The sequence below is a fragment of the Sipha flava genome, unplaced genomic scaffold, assembly GCF_003268045.1.
Source record: "Sipha flava isolate LNK unplaced genomic scaffold, YSA_version1 275_pilon_pilon, whole genome shotgun sequence".
Classification (NCBI taxonomy): Eukaryota; Metazoa; Arthropoda; class Insecta; order Hemiptera; family Aphididae; genus Sipha; species Sipha flava.
Window position 1 is genome coordinate 136,775 of NW_020272940.1, and position 22,544 is coordinate 159,318.

Genomic DNA, 22,544 nt, shown 5'->3' on the forward strand with positions numbered 1-22,544 from the left:
TTTTTTCGTGAACTCTTAATTATTGTAACACTTATTTTTATTATTTACTGAATAGTAGGGTGTTTATTGTATTATAAATTTAATATACCAATAACTTTATATAAGTACTTAGTACCTAGTAGTGAATTATTGAATTTTGTATGTATTTTAAATTACTTAATACGCAAAAAGTATTAAGAATGTACTAATAAAATAAATTGCTCATTAATCAAATCCAATTCATTAGGTATCTAAAACATCAATAACAAAATGAATTCTAGTCTTTTAATTGTATTTGTCTTTTTCTTGTGTTATAAATAGTAAAAATTATAATATAATAATAAAAATAAAAACTAAAATAAAATAATAATAATAACTATAATAAAGTTAATAAGACAAGTATTTCAGAATTTTTAATTAAATTTACGTTACCATTTTGAGTACCTACTACATCATACTAAATGTAAATACATTATCATATAAAAAAATCAACCTAGTCTCGGTTGAAGTTTTATTATCCTTAAAGTCCTTATGCACATCATTAAGACGTTTAATTCGAGGTGTTACATACTATTTTTTTCGATAAAAAAATATTAACCAGCAAAAATAAATAATTGGTAAATTTACTCGGTAATTTACATGATCGGTAAACGTACGCAGTAATAATTTACTGAGCTTACATCTCTAGTACGGACGAGACCGCTGCCGCTTTCACTGCAGAATGTTGCGGTATCTGCAGGTCACACTGAGCGTTGGAGCAGCAATTCCCTAAGTGTGTTCCGCGGAACCTAAGGGTTCCGTGGTACAATCTCAAGGGTTCCACAAGGCAGTGGTGAAACCATGATTTTTTATGGGGGGGAGGGGTCCAAAAATAAAATTATTATAAAGTAGATAGCAAATTTAATTATTATTTTATTATTTGATAAATGTAAATATTGTAATTATAATGTAAAATTGAATGATAATTAAATGCATTATGTAAAATATAAAGGTATAACTTATGTACAAGTTAATAAAATGAAACTAAACAATGTTTTGTATAGTTTAAATGTTGTTTCACTTCCTCGGATGTTACTCTGATTTCGTAGTGAATATTGAAAGCAACTATTCCATCGAGTCTTCTTACTGATGAATTTCTCAAATCAATCTTCGAATCAATTATTCAATTTTGTCGAACATTTTTATTATTTTGGAAAGATACAGTTCAAGGGGGAGGGGTTGCAGACCCGGGGACACTCCTCCTGGTTGCGCCACTGCCGCAAGGTGTACATGAACATTGAGAACGGTAATTGTAGTAAATAATGATCATGAACCATCATTAAAACATTTTTTGGAGTATAGGTTTTACAGTAACAATAAACGAAAAATTGGGATCGAGTTGGGGTTCCATGAAACAAATAATATTTCCTAAGGTGGTGGTGGTTTGGGAACCGCTGCGTCAGAGGACCGGGCGGGCGGCGGATTCCATGCAATGTTAATGTCAGACCTTTTATCCCGGTGGAGTATCGTACATTTCCAAAGGGGTATGTCTTTGAAGTAAAATTATCGTTTTATGCTCAATTTATTAGTATTAGATAGATACCTATCTACGAATACTTAAATTCTTAAAAAAAAAACTAACTTTGATTAATTGTATAATTTCTAGGCTTAAGGACTTCTAGCTTTTGCATACTCTTTTTTAATTATTGTTAAATATAGCAGAGTGTGAAATAAATTCGTTTCTCGGTGCCATGATATCAGATCTAAAATTTAAATGTGCATATTTTTGCATATCTGATAGATTTTGCAGGAGAGTGCATATTTTAAAATTGTTATGCTTATTTTGCATATTTTGACAAATTTTTCAAATTTAAAATTAAAAACTATAGATACATATTTCAACCGATCGAAATAAAAATTAACTAAGAGGACTTATTACTTCCAGTTATATGCTATCTACAAAATACCTCTCATATCACGTTATAATTTGTATGGGAGTATAAATAATATTATAAACCCATATCGACCGTATAACCCGCTGGAAATGGATCGGATGTCGATAAAGATAATAGTCGATATAGAATAATAGATTATTTGTTTTGTGTTCAGTTCAGTCGATTATTACCCGTCGTTGTTTTTGCATCTCACAACCACACAACGTCGAATCATACGTCGTACGTGTATATTTTGTAACATTTTGTAATGTTGAAAGTACAACAATCTACGAGTGGCTAGACCCGGATTAACATTATCGTAGGCCCCAGGCCCCTAGTCCTTGCAGGGCCGTTGTCCAGTATTTAAATGGTTAAGAAGTCTTCTCTTTGTGGAAGTGTTGAATCTCATTCAGCGTTAAGCTTTTAAAAACAATAATATTTACAACATTAAAATCAAATCTAAACTTTTATATAACTATTGTACATTTTTATTCGATAAAAGGTTTAACAAATGTTTAAAAAAAATTCATTTTATTCCAAAACATATATAATATAAATTGTCAAAAACCATAAAAATTTTTTTTTATACCGATTCGTATATTACAAATAAATCGTAGCCCCACGTTTTAGTAGGTCCAAAAATGTTCGTAGGCCCTAGGCACAGTGCCTATAGTGCATATGCGCTAATACGGCCCTGCGAGTGTAGCCGACTACATAGTTTTGTTTCGGAGTTTAAAGATACATTTAAATCCGATGGACACGTTTTATTTTGTGTACTATGTGGTGATTTTTTTTTTTCTAATGGTCTTAGAAGCATATCTGTGTATTTTTAGAGCTATAAGTCCTTAAGCCTATACATTACTATACTATTAATACGAGGGTATTAAATACTCCATCATGCTAAATCATATATATATATTTAATATATTATTATTACAATTAAATGTAGTTTACGTGATAACGTCATAGATTTCGTCGGTGGAGGGGGGGGGTATACCCACTCCAACAACTCCCCCCCCGGAAATAAACACTGATCCCGTGTCTCGGGCGCGTATCGTTTCGCGAACGGTTATCCGATCTCGCAAAGGATTCCGTTCCGTTTTCGGGCACGCGCGCGGGCGACGTGGACACGTAACAACCGGTTACCCGTTCTCGCCATTTCCCCCCGGAGCGCATCCGGCTGGACGCGCACGGTCCGGCAACGGTAGTGGCAACAGTAGGCAGTAGTCGAGCCTTGGCGTTGCGGCCGTCGGTTCGTCAGCGGTAATAGTGTTTACAACCCACTCGCGGCGAAAACGGTCAACCGGTGCGCGCGCGTTTCGTTCGATGAATGGATAACGGCTTCGCAGTACGCGCAACGCGACCATGACCGACCGGAGCGTCGCGATCGCGTTTTTTTCTTTTTCTCTCCGACAAGGAATCGCGACAATGTTGCCGACAATGGTGTTTTTTTTTTTTTTTTTTTTTCGTTTTTTAATTTCGCCGATTTGTCGTCGTGTCCGCCGCGTTCGTTTCTCGCGGGTACGCATTTTTTTCCCATCGCGCTTCTCGTCGACGCGCGCGTTTTTCGAAAACTTAAAAAAATCGAAAGTGTTTTACGCGGCACTGGTCGCATCGATTTCGAGTGCGTTACGGACGGGCGAAGGTTTCATCAATCGTGTTGTATTTTATCGTGTCGGTCGGTGGGACTTTCGTTCGTTTGGATTGCTCTTGCTCACGTCGAGGATTTTTATTTTTTATTTTATTTTTTTTTTAATCGTACTATTATTTGTACTATATTATTATAATTATTATTATTATTATTGTTATTGTAATGTATAAATCATCGTTCGCATACGTATCATCGATGATCCGACCGGGAATCGTTTACCGCTGTTCAACTAACCTAACGGAAGGGTTTAGGCATTCAACCCCGCCCCGAAAAAGATTACCTGACCTAAAAATTTTTTTTTTAAGTTTTCCGCGATACTTGCAAATACAGTATATAATGAACAATAAAACATGTTATTTATTAACATAGATATTACATATTTTCAAAACCCTCCCAAAATATTTTCCTCCATTCACCCCTGCCACTGTTGTACACGTTCAAACACATACCGCTGAAGACGGATGTGTCCGTCTGTCACTCTCTCTCTCTCACACACAGACGCACTCTCTCTCCCTCTCACGCTCGCACACGCTCTCTCTTTCTCTCTCTCGCACCTCGAACAGATATACGCGCATACCCGGATGTGCTAAAACGTCGAAAGTCGTTTGGAAAAAGTTAAGTAACGTCGCGTGGACACGGATTATTGTAATTCATATTTACATCGGTCTTTGTTGTTGATATTTTTATTTTTTTTCATTCGACCCACTGAGATCGCCTAATCGCCTTTGTTGCGTGCTGTTCAATCTCTGACCTATACGGTTTTGTTTTGCACAAAAAACAACTAAAACAACGGTGTCAACGAATGGATTATACGCGATCGATGAACGAGATGCATTATAAATTTCAACTACAAACCCGAACCGCATTGGTTTTGACATTTGGGACAGGATGAAGAATGCTATTCGATGGGGTTTTTAATTTTTTGATTATTTTTTAATTTTTTGTAATTAATGGTTTTTATTTATTATTCACGTCGTTGATCACGTATTACACTCATTCAGAACTCATTGTAAATGTACACACTAAATCATTACAGTTTGTTTAAATAGTGCGTGTGCATCAACAATAATATCTAAATGTTGTTTTCACGAAACCGCGTACTTTGAATCTCTAGATTATAATATAAGTTCTATTACATCACGTTTTAACGTCTTCAAACAGGTATTTAATCCAATAATCATGGTCCGTTCTCGTTTTCTGTTATTGCACTGCGATTGTTATTCCGTACCGCTTTTACTGCAGCAAAACAAACACTTCGCGTACACAGAAACGTGCCGTTCGATTCGCGTCCGTCTACGGAGCAATAGCATCGAGTCCAGCGAATTAGCGATCAATAAACATGGATCGTTTTGTCCGTTTTATCGATGACGACGCGGTGTTTCAACGTCGTGTGCGTTTTAATGTAACGAGTTCGCACGTGTGGTGTCTGGACGATGCGGACGTTATCTGTTGTAAAGGAAGAAAAAAAATAAACGTGAAAACAAACGACCGAAACGCGTGTTGAACGCACGGCGTGGTGTATACATTTCGGTTTATCAGCCACCACCGGGCTTATCTAAAAGTCAATGTCCAAACACCGTTGCCTAGCCCACTCCCGCTCCACAACGTAAATCGGCTCGGCCTCATGAACAAACCGCGATATCGTAACGATTGTCCGACAAAAGCGATCGTAACAAAGTTAGCGCTTCGTTCGCTCTCCACGCCGATCGTATTCACGAGCATCTGTTCCGCGGTCGTTGACGTTCGCGTTCCGATCGTGAAATCGAAAACGTCCCGATCGCATAACTTTTGTCGTCCGGAGCGTTCGCAGGGCACGGCCGTCAAAACTACCGCGTCGTCATGGACCCGTCGCTGCGACTGATTACATACCTGGTGCCCAGCTTGCCCGTCGAGATGTTCGAGTGCGTCGCGCATTACCTGGAAGAGGCGCTGGACGTTAGGGCCACGCTGCAGTACGAGTCCAGAAACCCCGTCGACCTGTTCGACGCCCGCCCGGATCCGTTTCTCCTCAACGAGGCCGATTTAGGTAAGCCGCGTGGACCCGAACCTCAAGATAAGGGGGGGAAAGGATGATCCCTTCCGAGCCCGGAAATCAGGAGCTACAAATTATTAAAAACTAAACACAATTAATGATAACAATTTAATGAATACCGCAGTAAAAATTAAGATATACCCCCGGACCCGGGTTTCTCTATTACATAAATAGTGTTGAACTTTGCGTCCCTCTTGGAATTGCGCCCCGGGCCCATGCCCTCTCGCCCTTGACTAAATACGGTGCTGGTGCGAGAATCCGCATAACCATATCGAACGATATTACATAATCGGTGTCGCAGCCGCTGAATGTTTACTGGTTATCGGACGTTATGTTATCATTGTTAAATTATTGCGCCGTAATCGAATAACGCGATCGCGTTCGCACGGTAATGCGGTCGTTAGCCGTTCTCGCGTCGCGCTAACACGGTCCCCGGCCGTTTTCTGGCCACGTGACGTAGCTCAACCAGCCGAGAATTATGCGCGCGCATCTCATAGACGCGATTCCGTGCGCGCAACGGCAATAACGTCACAAGCAAAACCGACGTGTTCGATCGCGATAATACGTCTATCGCGTTTCTGCTAAACGATATGCGTATAAATTCGCACTCGAATTCGTCGCACCGTAAGCAGGGCCGTCCCGAAGGGGTGTCTTGAGGGAGGGTGTCTCACCCCCAACGAAAACACCAGTCGGCAGTCGGACTTGTTTCATTATAGCTTAGAAGGACCTAATTTTACTTACGGAAAACAAATATTACGTATTTCGTAATACAGTGACTACACGAATACAATTTATATAACTACTTATTATACAATATAAAATATTATATACTTATATAATTAAACTGTCAATTTTAAGAACGTGTGACTCTGACACATATATACACGTTAATAAGTAGAAATACGACTACATATGGTTAATTATACTACATGCATTTAGTAAAAAAAATTGGCATTTATTAATATTAATCACCCCCCTTGATTTTCATCTTAGGGACGGCCCTGACCGTAAGGCGTGTTGTTGTGGTTCTTCTCTCCGTCTCGCACCGTTAGAACGTACACACTATAAGACCAGAGTCGTGACTACAATTTTGAGGGCCTTCATCATCACTTTTAATCAGCTTATATGCCCAATAGGAATATAGAAAATTACACAAAAACAATATACTTAATTCACCTCACAATTCGGGTTTTAACGATCGTAAAACGTATATATACATATACATGACAATTGCGGAATCAGAGGACCTCAATAAAAATATTTTAAATCTTATAAGGCGGAGTCCGCGGTAGTTGCGGCACTATACAAGACCGTCGAACGCGCATTTGTTGTGCAACGTTTTCGATCAAATGTTCCGTGTGCTGACCGCGAAACACTGGTATTCGTTATCAACGGTACACCACGTGCACGGATCGGTGTCGAAAAGACATCTACGATGTTATGCCGATATTATCGACCATAATAGTAAACGCATACATAAGCAACGGACTCGCTTTGTTTTTTACGATGTTGGTGTGTACGATTGGGGTTAATTTTTTTATTTTTTTCCGGAGAACACCCTAATTATATTAATACCCTAACCCGTTCGGTTTCGATGTTTACACAAACGGCGGTTACGATATCGCCGGAATGTTCTCGTACGCGGATATTAGATTACAACAATTATCAATCGTTATCGTTATCATAGTAGGACGGTGTGCGTGCGCGTTAATTAGTCGTTAATTATATTATTCAAAACTGCGGCGCGGCGTTATGTACACGATCGTAATACAGTATGCGACGTTTCATTTATGTGTGCCAAACAGGTCGACAGGTTTCGCCGAGCGGTACACAAGATGGGCATACGGACAGACTAGGCTGACAGGTTTAGGTTAGGTGTGTACATATGTCCGTATACATAAATCGCCGTCCGATACGCTCCGTCGTAAACACTTGAAAACGTCGAGATCGGATTAAAATTTACTGAGAGGAACTTCGATACGAAACCGATACGTCGTTTGCGGACGGGCGAGGAAAGTTTGTACGGATTACGGTCGGGTAGAACACGATTGCGTACATTTGTCCATTTTGGCAACATTATTGCGTATGAAATTGTTTGCAATGTTGAACAATTTACAATTTCACCGTATTGTATAGAATAAATATAGAATGCATGTACTAATATAAACTAATATAATAATAGTTCGTAAAAAGAATTAACAATAAAATAATAAATATAATGAGGATAACTAAATAAACAAAAAGTAATTAATAAATAAATAAAATCGACAGTTTTTATTTGAATAAAATTATTGTTGATAAATTATTTGAAAATGCGTAAATCTGGATTTCCTGACATCTATATAACTTACTACTTTTACTGAAACTCGGAAAATACCGTATAATATTACGGAAATAACAAAATTTCGTTATATCTGATATATTTGATATCATTAACAATAAACATGGATAATAAAAGCGATAAAACACAAAATATTTATTAACTTTTTCAAGTTCTCTCGTATAGGCATGTGGTATACACCAATACCTGTATGAAAATTGGCATCAACGTTTAAAACTACGTACGCAATCCGTGTAGTTAAAAATCGGGTAAAATCGTACGGAATCGTGTAGGTTAAAAAAGTATCGCCGATAACGAACGTACGCAATCGTGTTTTGCCCTTACGGTCGTACGCGGAGACCAACATTAGTTTTCTTGCAAACCGTTCGTACGTTACATACGGTTCACCACCCAGACACGGACGAACGTCCTTATTTTTTTTCTTTTATATTTTATGTATACGTCCGAAACGGTTCGGTTGTTCATCCCACGCACAAAATGGTCCTGACCGAACCATATGCGCTTTATCAATCGGAGTTCTATCCACTTACAATTTAAACATTGTTTTTTTTCTAAATTGCACCGCGTACACATATATTCGTTTACCGTATCTTCCTTTTGACGGATTTCTCGTTTTAATATGATTTGTAATCGCATTTCTGTAATGTGCGAATAATGGCAAATTAAAAAAAAATAAATAAAATAAAAAATAATGAAATAAATATGATTATATTGATCTACAACTGTACGCGCAACAATAGACTTGGATCGCCATCACAAATGATTATTAAAATAACTTTATCAATTTTGTGTTCCTACTAGACAACTATTGGCATTCGATTTCTGAACCGTTTAAAATCTTAACCAACATGATTATAATGTCCTTACAGTTCTATAGTGATCTACGAAATGGAATTTTTTTCACGCAGTCTATGTTGTATCAATATAACATCTTGACGTCTTGTTATACGTTAGTATAACTAGTTCAAAAACTCGATAATATTTCCCTCTTTAACATCGAAAGTGTTTGACGTGTAAACTGTACAACATTTACAGTATAGTAATGACGATTCGCAGAAACCTTCAAAGAAATATTGTATAGAAAAATAATAATTTTACAAGAATAAATAATTTATTGTGATAGACATTGATTAGATTTAATTTTTTTTTTCTAATTTAGACATTAAAAAAATCTATGCGTAACAAATATTACTAAGTAGATGTCTAAAATTCGTATGATATTATAGCACTATCTACTTGGTCCTTATTGTATAATGTATGTAAATGTATGCATCAAATGCCTTGCATTCATCAGTCTGTGTACATTTTAACATCTCAATTTTACTATCGTCATCGCGGTTGTTGTTAAAATATAATTCAATAAGCCAAATAAATTTTGAATTCCATGTTTTCCCGTCTGTGAATTAAATGTGTTCGTTATTCCACGTTTTAAAAATGTACCGGCCATATTTAAAAAAAAAATTGAAGTCGTTTCTCTGCACCACAAAGTTTCGATAATTTTTTTGTATTTTAGTCCTAGTTTGACTGAAGCGTTTTATCATCATTTTTGTGTCCGGCGGCCATGGACTCCTTCTTGGTGAACGCCGTCGGCACCATCTCTTCGTCCTCTTCGTGCCTTTGCGGTACATACGTCAAAATCTGTTTTAGTCATTATCTGCAGTAAATTTCAAATGAAAACCACGTTGTTTCATGTTCAATCGTGTGGTATTTATCCTTCAACTGTTGAGTTAATAGTTTGGTTTTTTAGGCATGTCTATTAGCGGTCATTGCGAGTAATGTTTCGCTGCAGACACGTGAATTCATCTTCGTTGGTGACTGATGTGCTTTGACTATCGCACGTACCGAGAGCTGTGAATTTTGTTTTTATTTGTTTTGTACACTGCAGTGTGCCGTCATAGGCAATTGAAAAGTACAGAGGAAATTTGGTAGTAGTCTATTTCTGTAAATTATTCAGGGTAGCAAAACCTAAGTCGTCTTATCTTTCTTTACCAGTATACTTCATACTTTCCCTTTGATAATTGTAGACTGAAAGATTTTTTCACTATATTGATCTCAACAGTCAATACTTTTAATTTGCTATCGAATCAATCCGTAAAATAAAATTTGAAAAAATCGACTATTATCGTTTTTGCCCTGTACCTTTCAATTGTGAAAGTCACGGTGCCTGTGCGGTCACATGGGATTAAATCCGCCATCGAACACGATCACATGTAAGTATTGGTCGATCACATCTATTCTTATTGCGTAAAGGCCGACGGACATTGCGGTCGAAAGCAAATTATATCATTCGTTTCTTGCATTAATTGTTATTGTATGTGTAAAACTGCGTAGACAAATTATTTCATTTAATTTTATTATATTTATTACTTGCACGTGCCAAACAGGCAACGTATTTATATTTATATTTTACAGTCAACTATTTATTATTATTCATGCATTTTGTTTTATTTAAATTATACAGTCCACTTATTGCTTTAATTTCACTGTTTAATTATTATTATTTTGTACTCTTCCTTTTTATTAAACTGGCGAACAAGATGGCCTCCTACTAATGGTAGGCACTTGCCACGCCGACACTAGCAATCATGAAAAAGGAAATATTAAAAATATATCCTTCAATGTTTATAATTAATAAAGCCACTTAAGTTAAAAACAAATATATTTATAATTATAGCAAGCGAGTAGGTATAACAAAACTTAATGAGTTGATAAGAGGTACTTAAATATTCAACAATATTCAAACATTTCAACTTAAATTTTTGTTTTAAATTACACCGCGCAGTGGTGGCTTGTATTACGGTTTACAAGAGCATTTGAACCATCCAAAAAAATTATTAGATGGTAAACTGTAATCGGTTATTTTGCACATAGTCAGTAATTATTAAAAATATATGTTAAAAAAATACAGTTTTCGCAGCTTTTTGTATTGAGAAGTGTGTCTAATAACCATCCAATAACTAACGGAATACACGTCGGTTAGTACCTAATACATGGTCGTTTGGAGGGCATTAGATTTGTGCACCGGACTAATTTTTTTCGTTCGGCGTGTCGCGTCAACCGTGGAAATAAGATTTCGTGTTTATGTCTTATACATATTAAGTTATTTTTTTCCGATTTATCATAAAATAACGAATTATATGTTGGTAAGTATACCCGTACCTGTACAATAATTAATATTATTTTTACCCATCTACACACATAGGTATCTTACAAATTATTTCTACACTACTTTGTGTGAACCTCACGAGCCACCACTGACACCGCGGTAGTCGTTATAATTTATAATTTAATTCGTCTATACAAATAAAAAATAAAAAAACAAACATATCATTACAAAGCTTATCATCAGAAAATTATTTACATTATCGCTTATAATTATCTTTCTCAATAACTATTATTTCCATATTTTAAATAGTATGTATAAGTATAATATAATGTACGTATTTGTATTGTTACGAGTCAACAATTTGAAATACAAACAGATATTTAATACTATACACGTCCTTGACATATTTCAAATAAATTGGTTAGTAAAAATTATGACTCATTTAAATTTATAATTTTTTTGATATCCAGTCGAAAGATATATTTTTTTTGTTTTTTCGGGTTCGTAATAGGTAAAAAATAATAATTTTAGTCCGATAATAATTTTCAATAGATGTAACTAGCCGAACGATTTTGTAGCGTACCTACGCTTACTTTACGCGCACAAAGCTATCACGTCCAACAAATTGTAAATATTTATTTTTATTAATATTCATACAATTGATAACGTATGACCAATTATTGTTGGAACATTAAATACGTTGAAAAAAACATTGTTTTCTTTTGATATAAAGAGTCGCGATCTACTAACGGTAATAAATAATACATGTATTATGTACAATTTATTTTCGTGCGGGCAAACTTCTTAGGTACGTGAAATGCTTTGATACGGGTCACTCGTGGTACGAGAACTTCTGGAACACGTGAAACGGAATATTTACACGGGATTTTATTTTTCGCCGTCGTTACGTAATTGAAATGCACAACATTGTATAACCACGGCACGGTAAGCATAGCTGCTGCAGATGAACGATTACAATTATAGTCGTTTGCAACCGCGTATTCCGTTGGTTAGTCGAAACTGCTTCGCGATGCACCGGTGGCCGACGAGGTGTACACATGCGTTAGAAACAGTGATTTTCCTGTCGATTTTATTGGCAGTATACCCTGAGGTGGAACCAGAAATTTTTACGCCCGGGGAAAATGTTAAAATTACGCCGTACCGTAGACCAATAATCAAATACTCTTCTCGAGAATTTTTTTCCAATAATTAATATGTAATCATACTTATTGAGTTTTAACCTAATAACAGTATTCGACAAAGTTAAAAATATGAAATTTGTTTTTAATAATTACAAAAAATTACACCCTCTAAAATGTTACGACCGGGGATGAACACTCGTCTTTTATCCCCCCTAGTTTCGTCCCAGAGTAAACCACGCCGACGAATGTCTGAACATTGACATTTTTATGGTTCAAACAATGGTGGAAGTAAAGGGTTATAAAAATTAACAAACAACTGAAACGCGTACATTTTCATTTTTCACAGAAATGCGAATACAAATTATTCAAATAAATTTATATCGCCGTAAATACGTATACCGTACACCGTCAATAAATATATACTTCATACACGAATGTTCGAAGGAAAACTGAATACCTTACAAAATTAAATTACAAAATTACAAAATAAGGGCAAAATTAAAACCTGTAAAACTAATAACATTCAATACTTCTCCGCAGTGCTCGAGACTTAAAAAGTGAATTTTCAAAATAGTTTTAAGAGTATACGGCGTATGTGTAATATAATCCTATGGGAATATGGTTGACCATAACATTGAAATATGGTTATAAACTATAACACACCGTGTCATTGAGTCACTTTATGGTACACCGAATATCATGCGTCGTGCATATTGGTAAACATCAGTATCAGTTCGGTGTCCGTAGTATATGTCGATTTAGTAATTTTGTTGATGCGTGCGGTATTTTCGACTACTGACTTTGCCCTACATCACTGAATGACAAAATAATAAAAAAAAAAAAAAAATTAAAAAAAAGATTAAATAAGTATTTTAGATATTTTTTATAACAATTTATTTGAAAACGATAATTATTATGATAAAAATGTTAGTGCTCTGCTGATGAACAAATAATGCAAATCGTATTGTAATATGCGTTTTTTTTTATTATTTTCTTATCAACATCAAAATATTTCGGAAAGACATTTATCCTTCGACAAAGAATACCCCTCCCACCAGTAATGTATCAATGCAGGGCGCAGTGTTCACATGATATTATCATTTTAAATACCCATGTATTATTCTAAAATAAATGCTATACGTTTACGTGCGTGCGTTCTAGGTTTTATGAATCCGATGCAGTACTTGAAGATGAAAAAGTTGCCGGTCAAACAGTTCGAACTGATGCCGATATCGCCGGTGTTTGTGCATCCAAAGAACGCGGCCGAAAGACCGGGATACTATTCCGACATAATCATGCATAAGGACGTCGAGTTAGGACAAGCTACACAGCATATTAATTACTTTAATAACAACGCAACGATATTTCTATCGTGCGTAGTTTGACGAATTATTATTAATACACTTTTTTTCTCTTTTTTCCCGTCTTTGGTTCATCCCAGGAAAACCGTCAAGTCGTTTTTGGACCTGAGAGGCAGCAGCTGGGGATACACCGGAAACAACTCGCTCAGCAGCAGCCTGACGATACAGAAGTTACTGAGGTCTTTGGGCGAAAACTCGTCGTTTTTCGGCAACACAATAGGTAACCAAACATTCTGTTTTATTGCAGGATATCTCGTCAGCATGCCGCCCAGAATTATCTAATAACTGATCACGTATCGTATTAACAAATAATATAAACGTAAACATACTGATTTAAACTAATAAACAACTAATTTTTGTTCTCCGCGTGACCACTAATCCATTATGCTTCCTCTCGTTTCATTAAACTACTATTAATAATTTTTAAACTGAATTAAAATAAAAATAAAAAAAAAAAACCTATATTTTACTCAAGTTCAATTCACACCTCTGTTCTCTGTATATTAGGCGAACATTGCTTAAACGTACGACTATATTTTAATTATAATATGTTAATACAATGTACAATTATATATATCATTCTATTGAATGTGACCTTTAAGGTCGTTTTAGACATCCGACTGCTGACCGGCTGATGATCATATTTCAGTAGTTCTTTAATAAATACACACATATACACACACAAAACTCCCATATTATCCAAGAGTAATGATAGCAATATAAATCCGAGAAGAACAATTTTTCGAGCAACCTCAGTGGTCCTACACAATAATACGCCAATACCACGTTCCGTCCCATTATTTAACTTTCATCTAACTTCGAGATTAAATCAACACCCTGGAAACTCAGGAAGTATTAAAGTCGTGTGTATGACTATTATGATGTTCGAACCGGATCGAAAAACCATTGATTGCACTTTTTCACGATTTTCAACGATGAACTGTCCGACGTTGGATATTTATCGTTGATCTTATCTCGCGCACAACAAAAACACATCTATTTAATTGTGTACATAAGTACACGTGCGTAATGATTACAACGACGAAACAAAGTCGACAACAGTGCGAGAGACACGCTCAGCTAGACGAGTTTAACATCGAAATTTGTACTAAATTACGCGTCAAGAAATATCGTTCCGATAGTCACATAATATACAATTATGATTTACATATATTGTATGTTTACACACGGAGTAATTCGTTCAACGCGACAAACGTTTATACACCGGGCAACAGAATGTTCGGTACGTTAAGAATGGAATCGCACCATGTACGTATATTTTATTTCGAAAAGTAATTTTTAAATTACCATTTTTGGATTTTAATTTTAATTTTTTAAATTTAATGGATTTTCATGATTTTTATCGATTTGTCAATACATAATATTCAAACGCTTATATAATACATTTTCAAATAACAATTAAAAGAAAGTTTGTCGAAAATCTACATATTATAAATGTTGCCGTTTTTTTTCTTTATATAATTTTTCGACAATTTTTTGTAATTATTGAGAAGACTGTTAAATCTTTTATAAAATAACCCCTATAAAATTATTAACTAGATCATTTTTCCTATAAGATATTATACCTTACGATTGTGGAGATCGAAGTAATCCTTTTGATCGGAATTGTTTACACAGACAACAAAAAAAATAGTGGTGATTAAATAAAAGGCGATTATTAATAGTGAGAATTTGATCAAGTGAGGTTAGATTATTTTCTAATAAAGTATAAAATAGAATATACGGGATTTTTTCCACCCTCATTGAATGCACTTAAAGTATTATTAACTTTTATGTACAAACTCTATGCGTGTGTATTTCTAAAAATGCTTCAATATTTTGAGATGTAGCTACTGGTTTTTTTTTTTATAATATTGTACACAATATAAACTAGTACTTACGCAAAGTACCTATTCTTGTTCAGTAGTCTTGCGTAATTAACATAAAATAATACTAAAATTCAAGGCTGGGCAAGTTAACGATTTTTTTTAACTCGTTAAGTTATTTTATAATAATGAAATAAAGTTAAATTAAAAGTTACTTATATTTTTTTCGTTAACTCGTTAAGTTAAAAGTTAACTTTGAAAAAAAAAGTAATTTAACTTAGTTTAAAGTTAAAATTTTCTAATTTGCAAAAATAAATAATTGTTCACATAATATTAGTATTTTTACGCTCAAGAAAATGACTGAGGAAATTTAAAATGATAATAAAAGTATTAACTAGCTAATTAATAACTATTAATAACTAATTAATGAATAAAGAAATAATAAACTTTCACGGAAATATAATAAGCTAATAAAGTAATAAACCAATAACAATATATTATAAATTCTAACGAGATATGAACAGACCACATGCTAGTTGAATAATGAAATTAAATTGGAAATTATAGCACAGTTGTTTTGTAATTAATCCTCCATCAATACTCGCTCTCATGGTATTTACCATTTTCACAAAATATTCTTAGGATTTTCATGGGTTTATAGTGTTTATACAATAACAATGTTATAAAAATATATTAGTAAAATATAGACCATATAATGACTATTAAAGTTATTTGTCATATTATTTTCGTCTACAGGAAATTCATATAAAAATAGTAAATTATAAATATATTAAAAACCTCATTTAATAATTTGCATTATTTTTTGCACTAAAATTAACTTAATTTAGATATTTTTAAATAAAATTAACATACAGTTAACACGTTAATACTAAAAGAAAAGTAACTTATTAATTAATTTAATTTTAACTTTTAACTCGTTAATGCCCAGCCTTGCTAAAATGTACTCGATACATTTTACTTTTAATATAAATTAAAAACCAGTTTTTGTCCATTGTATCGTGGTGGTCGTGAGAATATATATATTGCAGAGTTTAAAATAAAAAAATTAATTTCAAAAGTTTTTCACCGTATTTTTTTATTTTTTTTATAGAAAGTTCGTTTCAATTGAAAATAGAAAGTACTTACCTACCACACAGCTGCTATGACAATGACAAACTAATTTATTAACATTATTCTTTCACTCGGCCGTATGCGATCTCACGTCTAAGCAACATACGCCATAAAATACTGCGATCACAGATTATTCGTCGTGGCCGAGTGTTGCGAATTAATATCTAAACCATAGGTGTACTTCAGTGGACTGTTCAAAACCCTTTTCGCGAATAGTTCGCAAACAACACGGAATCATGCGTAGTAAAATAAATCAATCGCGAGAATAGAACATTAAACACGTATATTGGTAATAATAATGTTCTGATTTATGAAAAAAAAATAAAAAATAAAAAAGTTAAGAGAAATAATAACAATAATGAAAATAATAAATAATAATTATACGTAACGAAAATCAAATTTTTTCATCTAGCCCAGTGCTTCCCAAATTCTTTCGACTCACAGCGCCCTTTTTGATCTAAGGTTTTTTCAGGGAGCCCTTCTCTAACTCATAGCATGACTAATTATAAGAAAAATGTTAGACCCGATTGTATTTCATGACGGCGCGACGCCCCTATACAGACATCGCGGCGCAACAGGGCGCCGCGGTGCACACTTTGGGAACCTATGATCTAGCCGATCGACTCGATTGATACATTTGTCCCCTTTCCGTCCGTAAAGGAACCGAAGAAAATATGTCTAATGTCACGTTAAACAGCTAAATGAAAAAACAACCGATGTAACCCAATCGACCGACGTCAGCGCGTACTCGCATTACACATATTTAGGTCATGCCGATATTGCAATGTTATTATTATTCGCGACGGCGTTCTTCGAAAACATTACATACAATTATAAACGACGACAACGTCTCTTCACGATAATTGCACGTCGGAGATAATCGGTACGTCGAAATCCATTGCGGCTTAGCAGTCTCGGCCGTAGCGTATTATCATTATATTCAACGTTTCTGTAAATGATTATAATACTAATATAATATTAGTGTATTATTATGCACTTGTAACATTTCGTAAATTGTTTTCCGTTTCGAATCACGGTCGTATGGCGAACGCGTTCCTATGCGACGACGTGCGTGCGACTTTGACTGTAACATGCTGCTGCTGTTGTCACGAAACCAGAAAATTCACAAAACCTAACGGAGATGATGTTAAATAACCGAAAGCCAAAATAAAACTTCGCACTAATAATCGATGAACATTAACGATATAGTTTAAACATAACTAATTTTCCGCTTGACTTTTTTCAATAACTTGCGCATAGAATTAACACCGGTCGATCGATAAAATTAGTTGACAGAATATTGTTTTCGTGACTTCAACATAACTTTTACTACATTACTAATCTTCACGACAAACAAGTTTGGTCGAAATTCCGACGAGTTTACTAGTTTTCTTAATTCACTATTTACACGAGCGCGTACGCACGCCAGTGTTCAATGGAAGAAACCTCGTATACGGTACAACCAGGGCCGTCCCTAAGGGATTTATTGGGGGGTGTCTCCCCCCCCAACAAAAACATCCGTCGAAAGTCGGACTTGTTTCATTACAGCCTAGAAAGTAGAAGAACCTAATTTTACATACGGAAAACAAATATTACCTATTTCGTAATACAGTGTATACACGAATAAAATTTACTACTTATTATACAATATAAAGTATTATTATATATATATATATATATATAATTAAATTGTTAATTATTAAAAATGTGCGACACTGAAACATATATACATGTTAAAAAGTAAAAATACGACTACATATAGTTAATTATACTACATACATTGAGTAAAAAAATTTTAGTCAGCATTTTTCATATTTCCCCCCCCTGCCTTGATTTTCATCTTCGGGACGGCCCTGGGCAACAATTCTTTGGAAACATTTTCGGTTTTGAATTTAAAACCAACCGTTGACCAATTACCAGTGCTTTGATCCGCAGTGGGACGATCTATATAATAGTGGTAGGCATATCCGGATTTAAAAAATCCGAATTATTCGGATTTGTTAAATCCGGATTTCACGGATTATCTGGAGTATCCGGATTATTCAACTCGATTTTGCTGTTTAATGACTCATTTTTATATACTAATAATATTTTAATACTTACTTTAACATTTTGTTAAATTTTCATTATAATAAAATAATTTATTTTACCATACATTAAAAATATTTGTAAGTCTGAAGTCTCATAAAAAGCAAATCCATCAATCCGGATAGTCCTGATAATTCGGAAAATCCGGATAAGAATTTGATTCAAATCCGGATTTGGATATCCGGATATTCGGATAATTCAGATATTCAGATTTCGTGCCCATCCCTACTATATATTGAGCTCAACACTATAGCGAATTCAATCTAACTCACGGTATATTTCGATGTATTAGATTTGAACGATACCCGTTCGGATAATCGGTTATTGTCATTTCTACCATCTTATTCAAAATGGTTGAAAAAATTACGACTGTTGCGGTAAAAAAAAAAAAAATGCGCGTGTGTTGTAGACACCGGGAATCATTTGCTGTCCGTGAGAAAGGTGCAGGACAAGCAGGTTACCGCCGCGGCCGTGGACTCGACGGCATTTTACAATTACAAAAACGTTTTGCACAGGGACGTGGATGACATTTGCGTGTTGGACAGCGTCGGACCATTGCCGCCGTATGCGATCGTCTGTAACAAGAAGCTATCCGGTAAGCGCAACACCACGTGTGTAAGACACCGATAATCAGGATCCTTTTTTATTTTTTTCCATTTCGAACTGCGAGATCGCGATCCGTACGGTTGTCGAACTTGACCAATACGTTTTCGCGCACTCGTTCCGCGTATGATTTACGTAAACGCTGTTCTGTCTACCGATCGTCTGTTCGAATCGAATTCGTCGTCCGTCTTCAACGATATCGTCTATCGGTCGACGAAAACTTCGCAAACTCCCTTTACGCGTACTAGTTCCTTGTCGGGTCGAACGTCGTAAGTATACTTCGAATTCGACCCATCCACCCATCCTTACACGAATCTCGCTGTGCTTTTGATACCCGGAACCTTTTGAACTTCTTCCTGTTCAGTCCGGGGTGGTACCGAATTAGTTCCCGAGCTCCAAACTCACATGCTGAATTGGTTCCCATCTGAAAAAGGTATTTTATTAGGTATAGCCGAATTGGTTCCCGTTTAATTACGCACATTTTCCTACTCAATCTCACAGGCTTAGGACTGTCAACTATATAGTAGGCGTGGGCTTGGCGCTAATGTGTGTTAAAAAAAAAAACGATAAAATATCTATAATTTTAAATCGTTGATGTCGAAGTCAACTTGTCATCACTTTAAATACAAATAATAAAATATAATAAATACAATTTTACAATTTTCTTTCCTTTTCGTGGTTATGTGTTAAAACTGATTCACATAAACAATCTTTATTCAATTTTACGTAAGCTTTACATTTTCGCTTTGTACATATCCACCTCTGTATGTTATCTGCAAGGTTCTTTTAGAACCCAAACTTGTAACGGTCAATAATCAATAACTTAGTTCCCTTTTCACTGAACATAAAGTCCATAATAACGAAAAATTAAAATATGATATATAATTTTATATAGGTTATATTATAGACACCAGTATAAATGACGATGCGTAATTCAAGACTGTACAGTGCTCACGAACATTATCGTTATACGTACATAGGATATATACAATTCACTATACAGCGATATAAGTACGTACGAGTATATCTCAATCGTTATCGATAATTTGCTAGTCTCTAGTAATCAATAATGTATTGTATTTCTATATTTTATCTTATCGATACAATAATTGTATCTATATGTCATTCAAATAGCTTTTAAAATTTTGTTTTTTCTCTCTACGTATTGACCCGCTAGATTTTAATTTTTAATAGTTTAGGTTAATTGTGTTAAAAATTAAAATTGTCACTATTTTACCTGTACACAAACGGGAACCAATTCGGCCAAATGGGAACGTTCGGCTACTCCCTCCGTCCGACCGTCGACGCGATAAAAATAAAAAAAATATCAAAATCGTAGTGTTCACGCGTTTCCTGTACTGCATTCCGTTTCACCATCTTGTTTGTGTGCGCACAGGTGAGCTCAAGTCGAGAATTGTCGAGGCCTTGTCGGACGCCACGTCGAAACGCAAATGGGGAAAGCGTTTCGAGAAATTCGGTCTGATCGGGTTCGCGGACAACTCAGACGACGCGTACCTGGAATACAACCAATCTAGCAGCCAAAAAGGATTGTCCGCCATTTATTATTAAACGCGAAGCCGTTATTTTATCCTCTCCATCTAGAGTCCATTTTAACAATACATAATTTAACACGAGTTGTATAATATTTCCTTTTTTTTTTTTTTATATATATATATATATTCTATTTTGTTAATACATATTACAACCACCAATCGAATTGCTATTGCTTGTACTTATTATCTGTTTCACGTAAATATAAGTATTTCATACACTACCGAAATCGTATTTGGATTTCAAATCGACGTAGTTTTGATCGTTCACATTTGGTTTTTCAATAAAACCAGTTTTACATATTGTCGAACGGTTATGATTTTTAAATAATATACTGCAATCATATATTTGTCCCATCTGTATTGGTTTTATCGATTCGCCCCGAAAAGTTGTTTTTACGATAAACAACGATCGTTGGCCACAATTCGATGATTCTGGAATTTATATTGGTCCGGAGTTAGGTTCAGTCAACACAAGAAAGTTAAGTCATATGTCCAACGTTAAATAACAATATGACTAATATGATTCTTTATGTTTAAAGTTAATACCGAGAAAAATATTGTTCTACTTAGTCATGAAGAAGTTAATTCATTTTTTAATTAGCGTTTCTGCAGCCACTTAGATAACATACAAAATAATTGTACCCATTTTAATTTATTTACCGTTTTATGAAACATTCGTCATAATTATACTCCCCGAAGTAATGTACACGTATTCATCGCTTGGTCCAATTCAAAGATGGAAAATAAAATAGTATTTTAATTTTTAGTTTGCTGATTATTTTCGAACTAATTGAAAAAAAGATAACCAACTATAAGTCATGTGATACAATGATTATTAAAACCAGTTATTAATGATATATTAGTAAAATCTAAAAAAAAAAAAAAAATAATAGCTTTTTCATTCTGTTTAACTTTTTTACTAGTTCATGTCCGTCATCGGTCAACTTATTATTTGTTATTAAAACCTACAGTCAATCGAACGATTTCAGTTTTGCGCCGTAACATCTGTAGTTATTATAATAAGTGAAAATACAACTATCCACTAATTGCCTACTTACGGTTGTTTTTTTCAGGCCGCGTTATTTTACATAATTATATGAAAATTATTTGACCGATGTTGCAGTACCTACATGCGAACGTTCGTTTTGTATTTTAAAGGGAATTTCGAAATTCTAGAATTAATAACTAACTAGACGTCTAAATATAATTTATTTACCTAAAATTACCCATTTTTCAACGATAAAATAGTGTCTTAATCGAATTAAATAAACACGAACAAACGGGGTGAAAGTGACGTTTCGGTAAATAACCACTAGATAGCACAACAAGGAACAAACTACAATAAAAACAGTTGAAACTTAATAGCCGTAGAGAGAGACCTTTGATCCTTTCAGTATTGTTATATTATACATTCTTACCATTGTGGAAGACGGAATCATGGTAATTTGAGCACATATATTAATTAGAACAAATTGAATGTATTTACAATTAATTTCATTAAAAGCATAATATAGTGGGAGGAGAGTACACCATGAACATTTAATGAGACTGTTAAACTGAGTTTTAATTAATAACTAAATTGTATTATTATAATTATTGCAGTCCGAATGCAAATAAAAATGTTTCCTCAGTCAAAATAAAAAAATAAATTATATAAATTTTAATTAATTTTAATATGAACCTATATATTGTGTATTTAAAAATACATTGTATTATATGCACACAGAGGTGAGTTTAGGTAGTTACAGGTAAATTCGAAATTTTAATTAAATCTTATTGTTGAATTTTAATTACTGTACGATATCATTGTACGCATGT

The 22,544-nt window shown here is 34.5% G+C and overlaps 1 protein-coding gene across 1 annotated transcript; it reads left to right on the forward strand.

Annotated features, from left to right (window-relative positions):
- Positions 1–4,535: 4,535 nt before the first annotated feature.
- LOC112685398 lies at positions 4,536–20,818 on the forward strand. The gene is made up of 5 exons (XM_025557264.1): positions 4,536–5,569; positions 13,326–13,476; positions 13,606–13,745; positions 18,980–19,165; positions 20,570–20,818. The coding sequence occupies exons 1-5, from the start codon at positions 5,383–5,385 to the stop codon at positions 20,740–20,742; spliced, it is 837 nt and encodes a 278-aa protein (XP_025413049.1). The 5' UTR covers positions 4,536–5,382; the 3' UTR covers positions 20,743–20,818.
- Positions 20,819–22,544: the final 1,726 nt, after the last annotated feature.

Bases quoted from the DNA above. Each gene is read 5' to 3' on its own strand.
- LOC112685398 (XM_025557264.1), top strand. From the start codon at position 5,383: ATGGACCCGTCGCTGCGACTGATTACATACCTGGTGCCCAGCTTGCCC. The intron at 5,570-13,325 runs GTAAGCCGCGTG...CGTGCGTTCTAG, and splicing joins CCTCAACGAGGCCGATTTAG to GTTTTATGAATCCGATGCAG. The intron at 19,166-20,569 runs GTAAGCGCAACA...GTGTGCGCACAG, and splicing joins CTGTAACAAGAAGCTATCCG to GTGAGCTCAAGTCGAGAATT.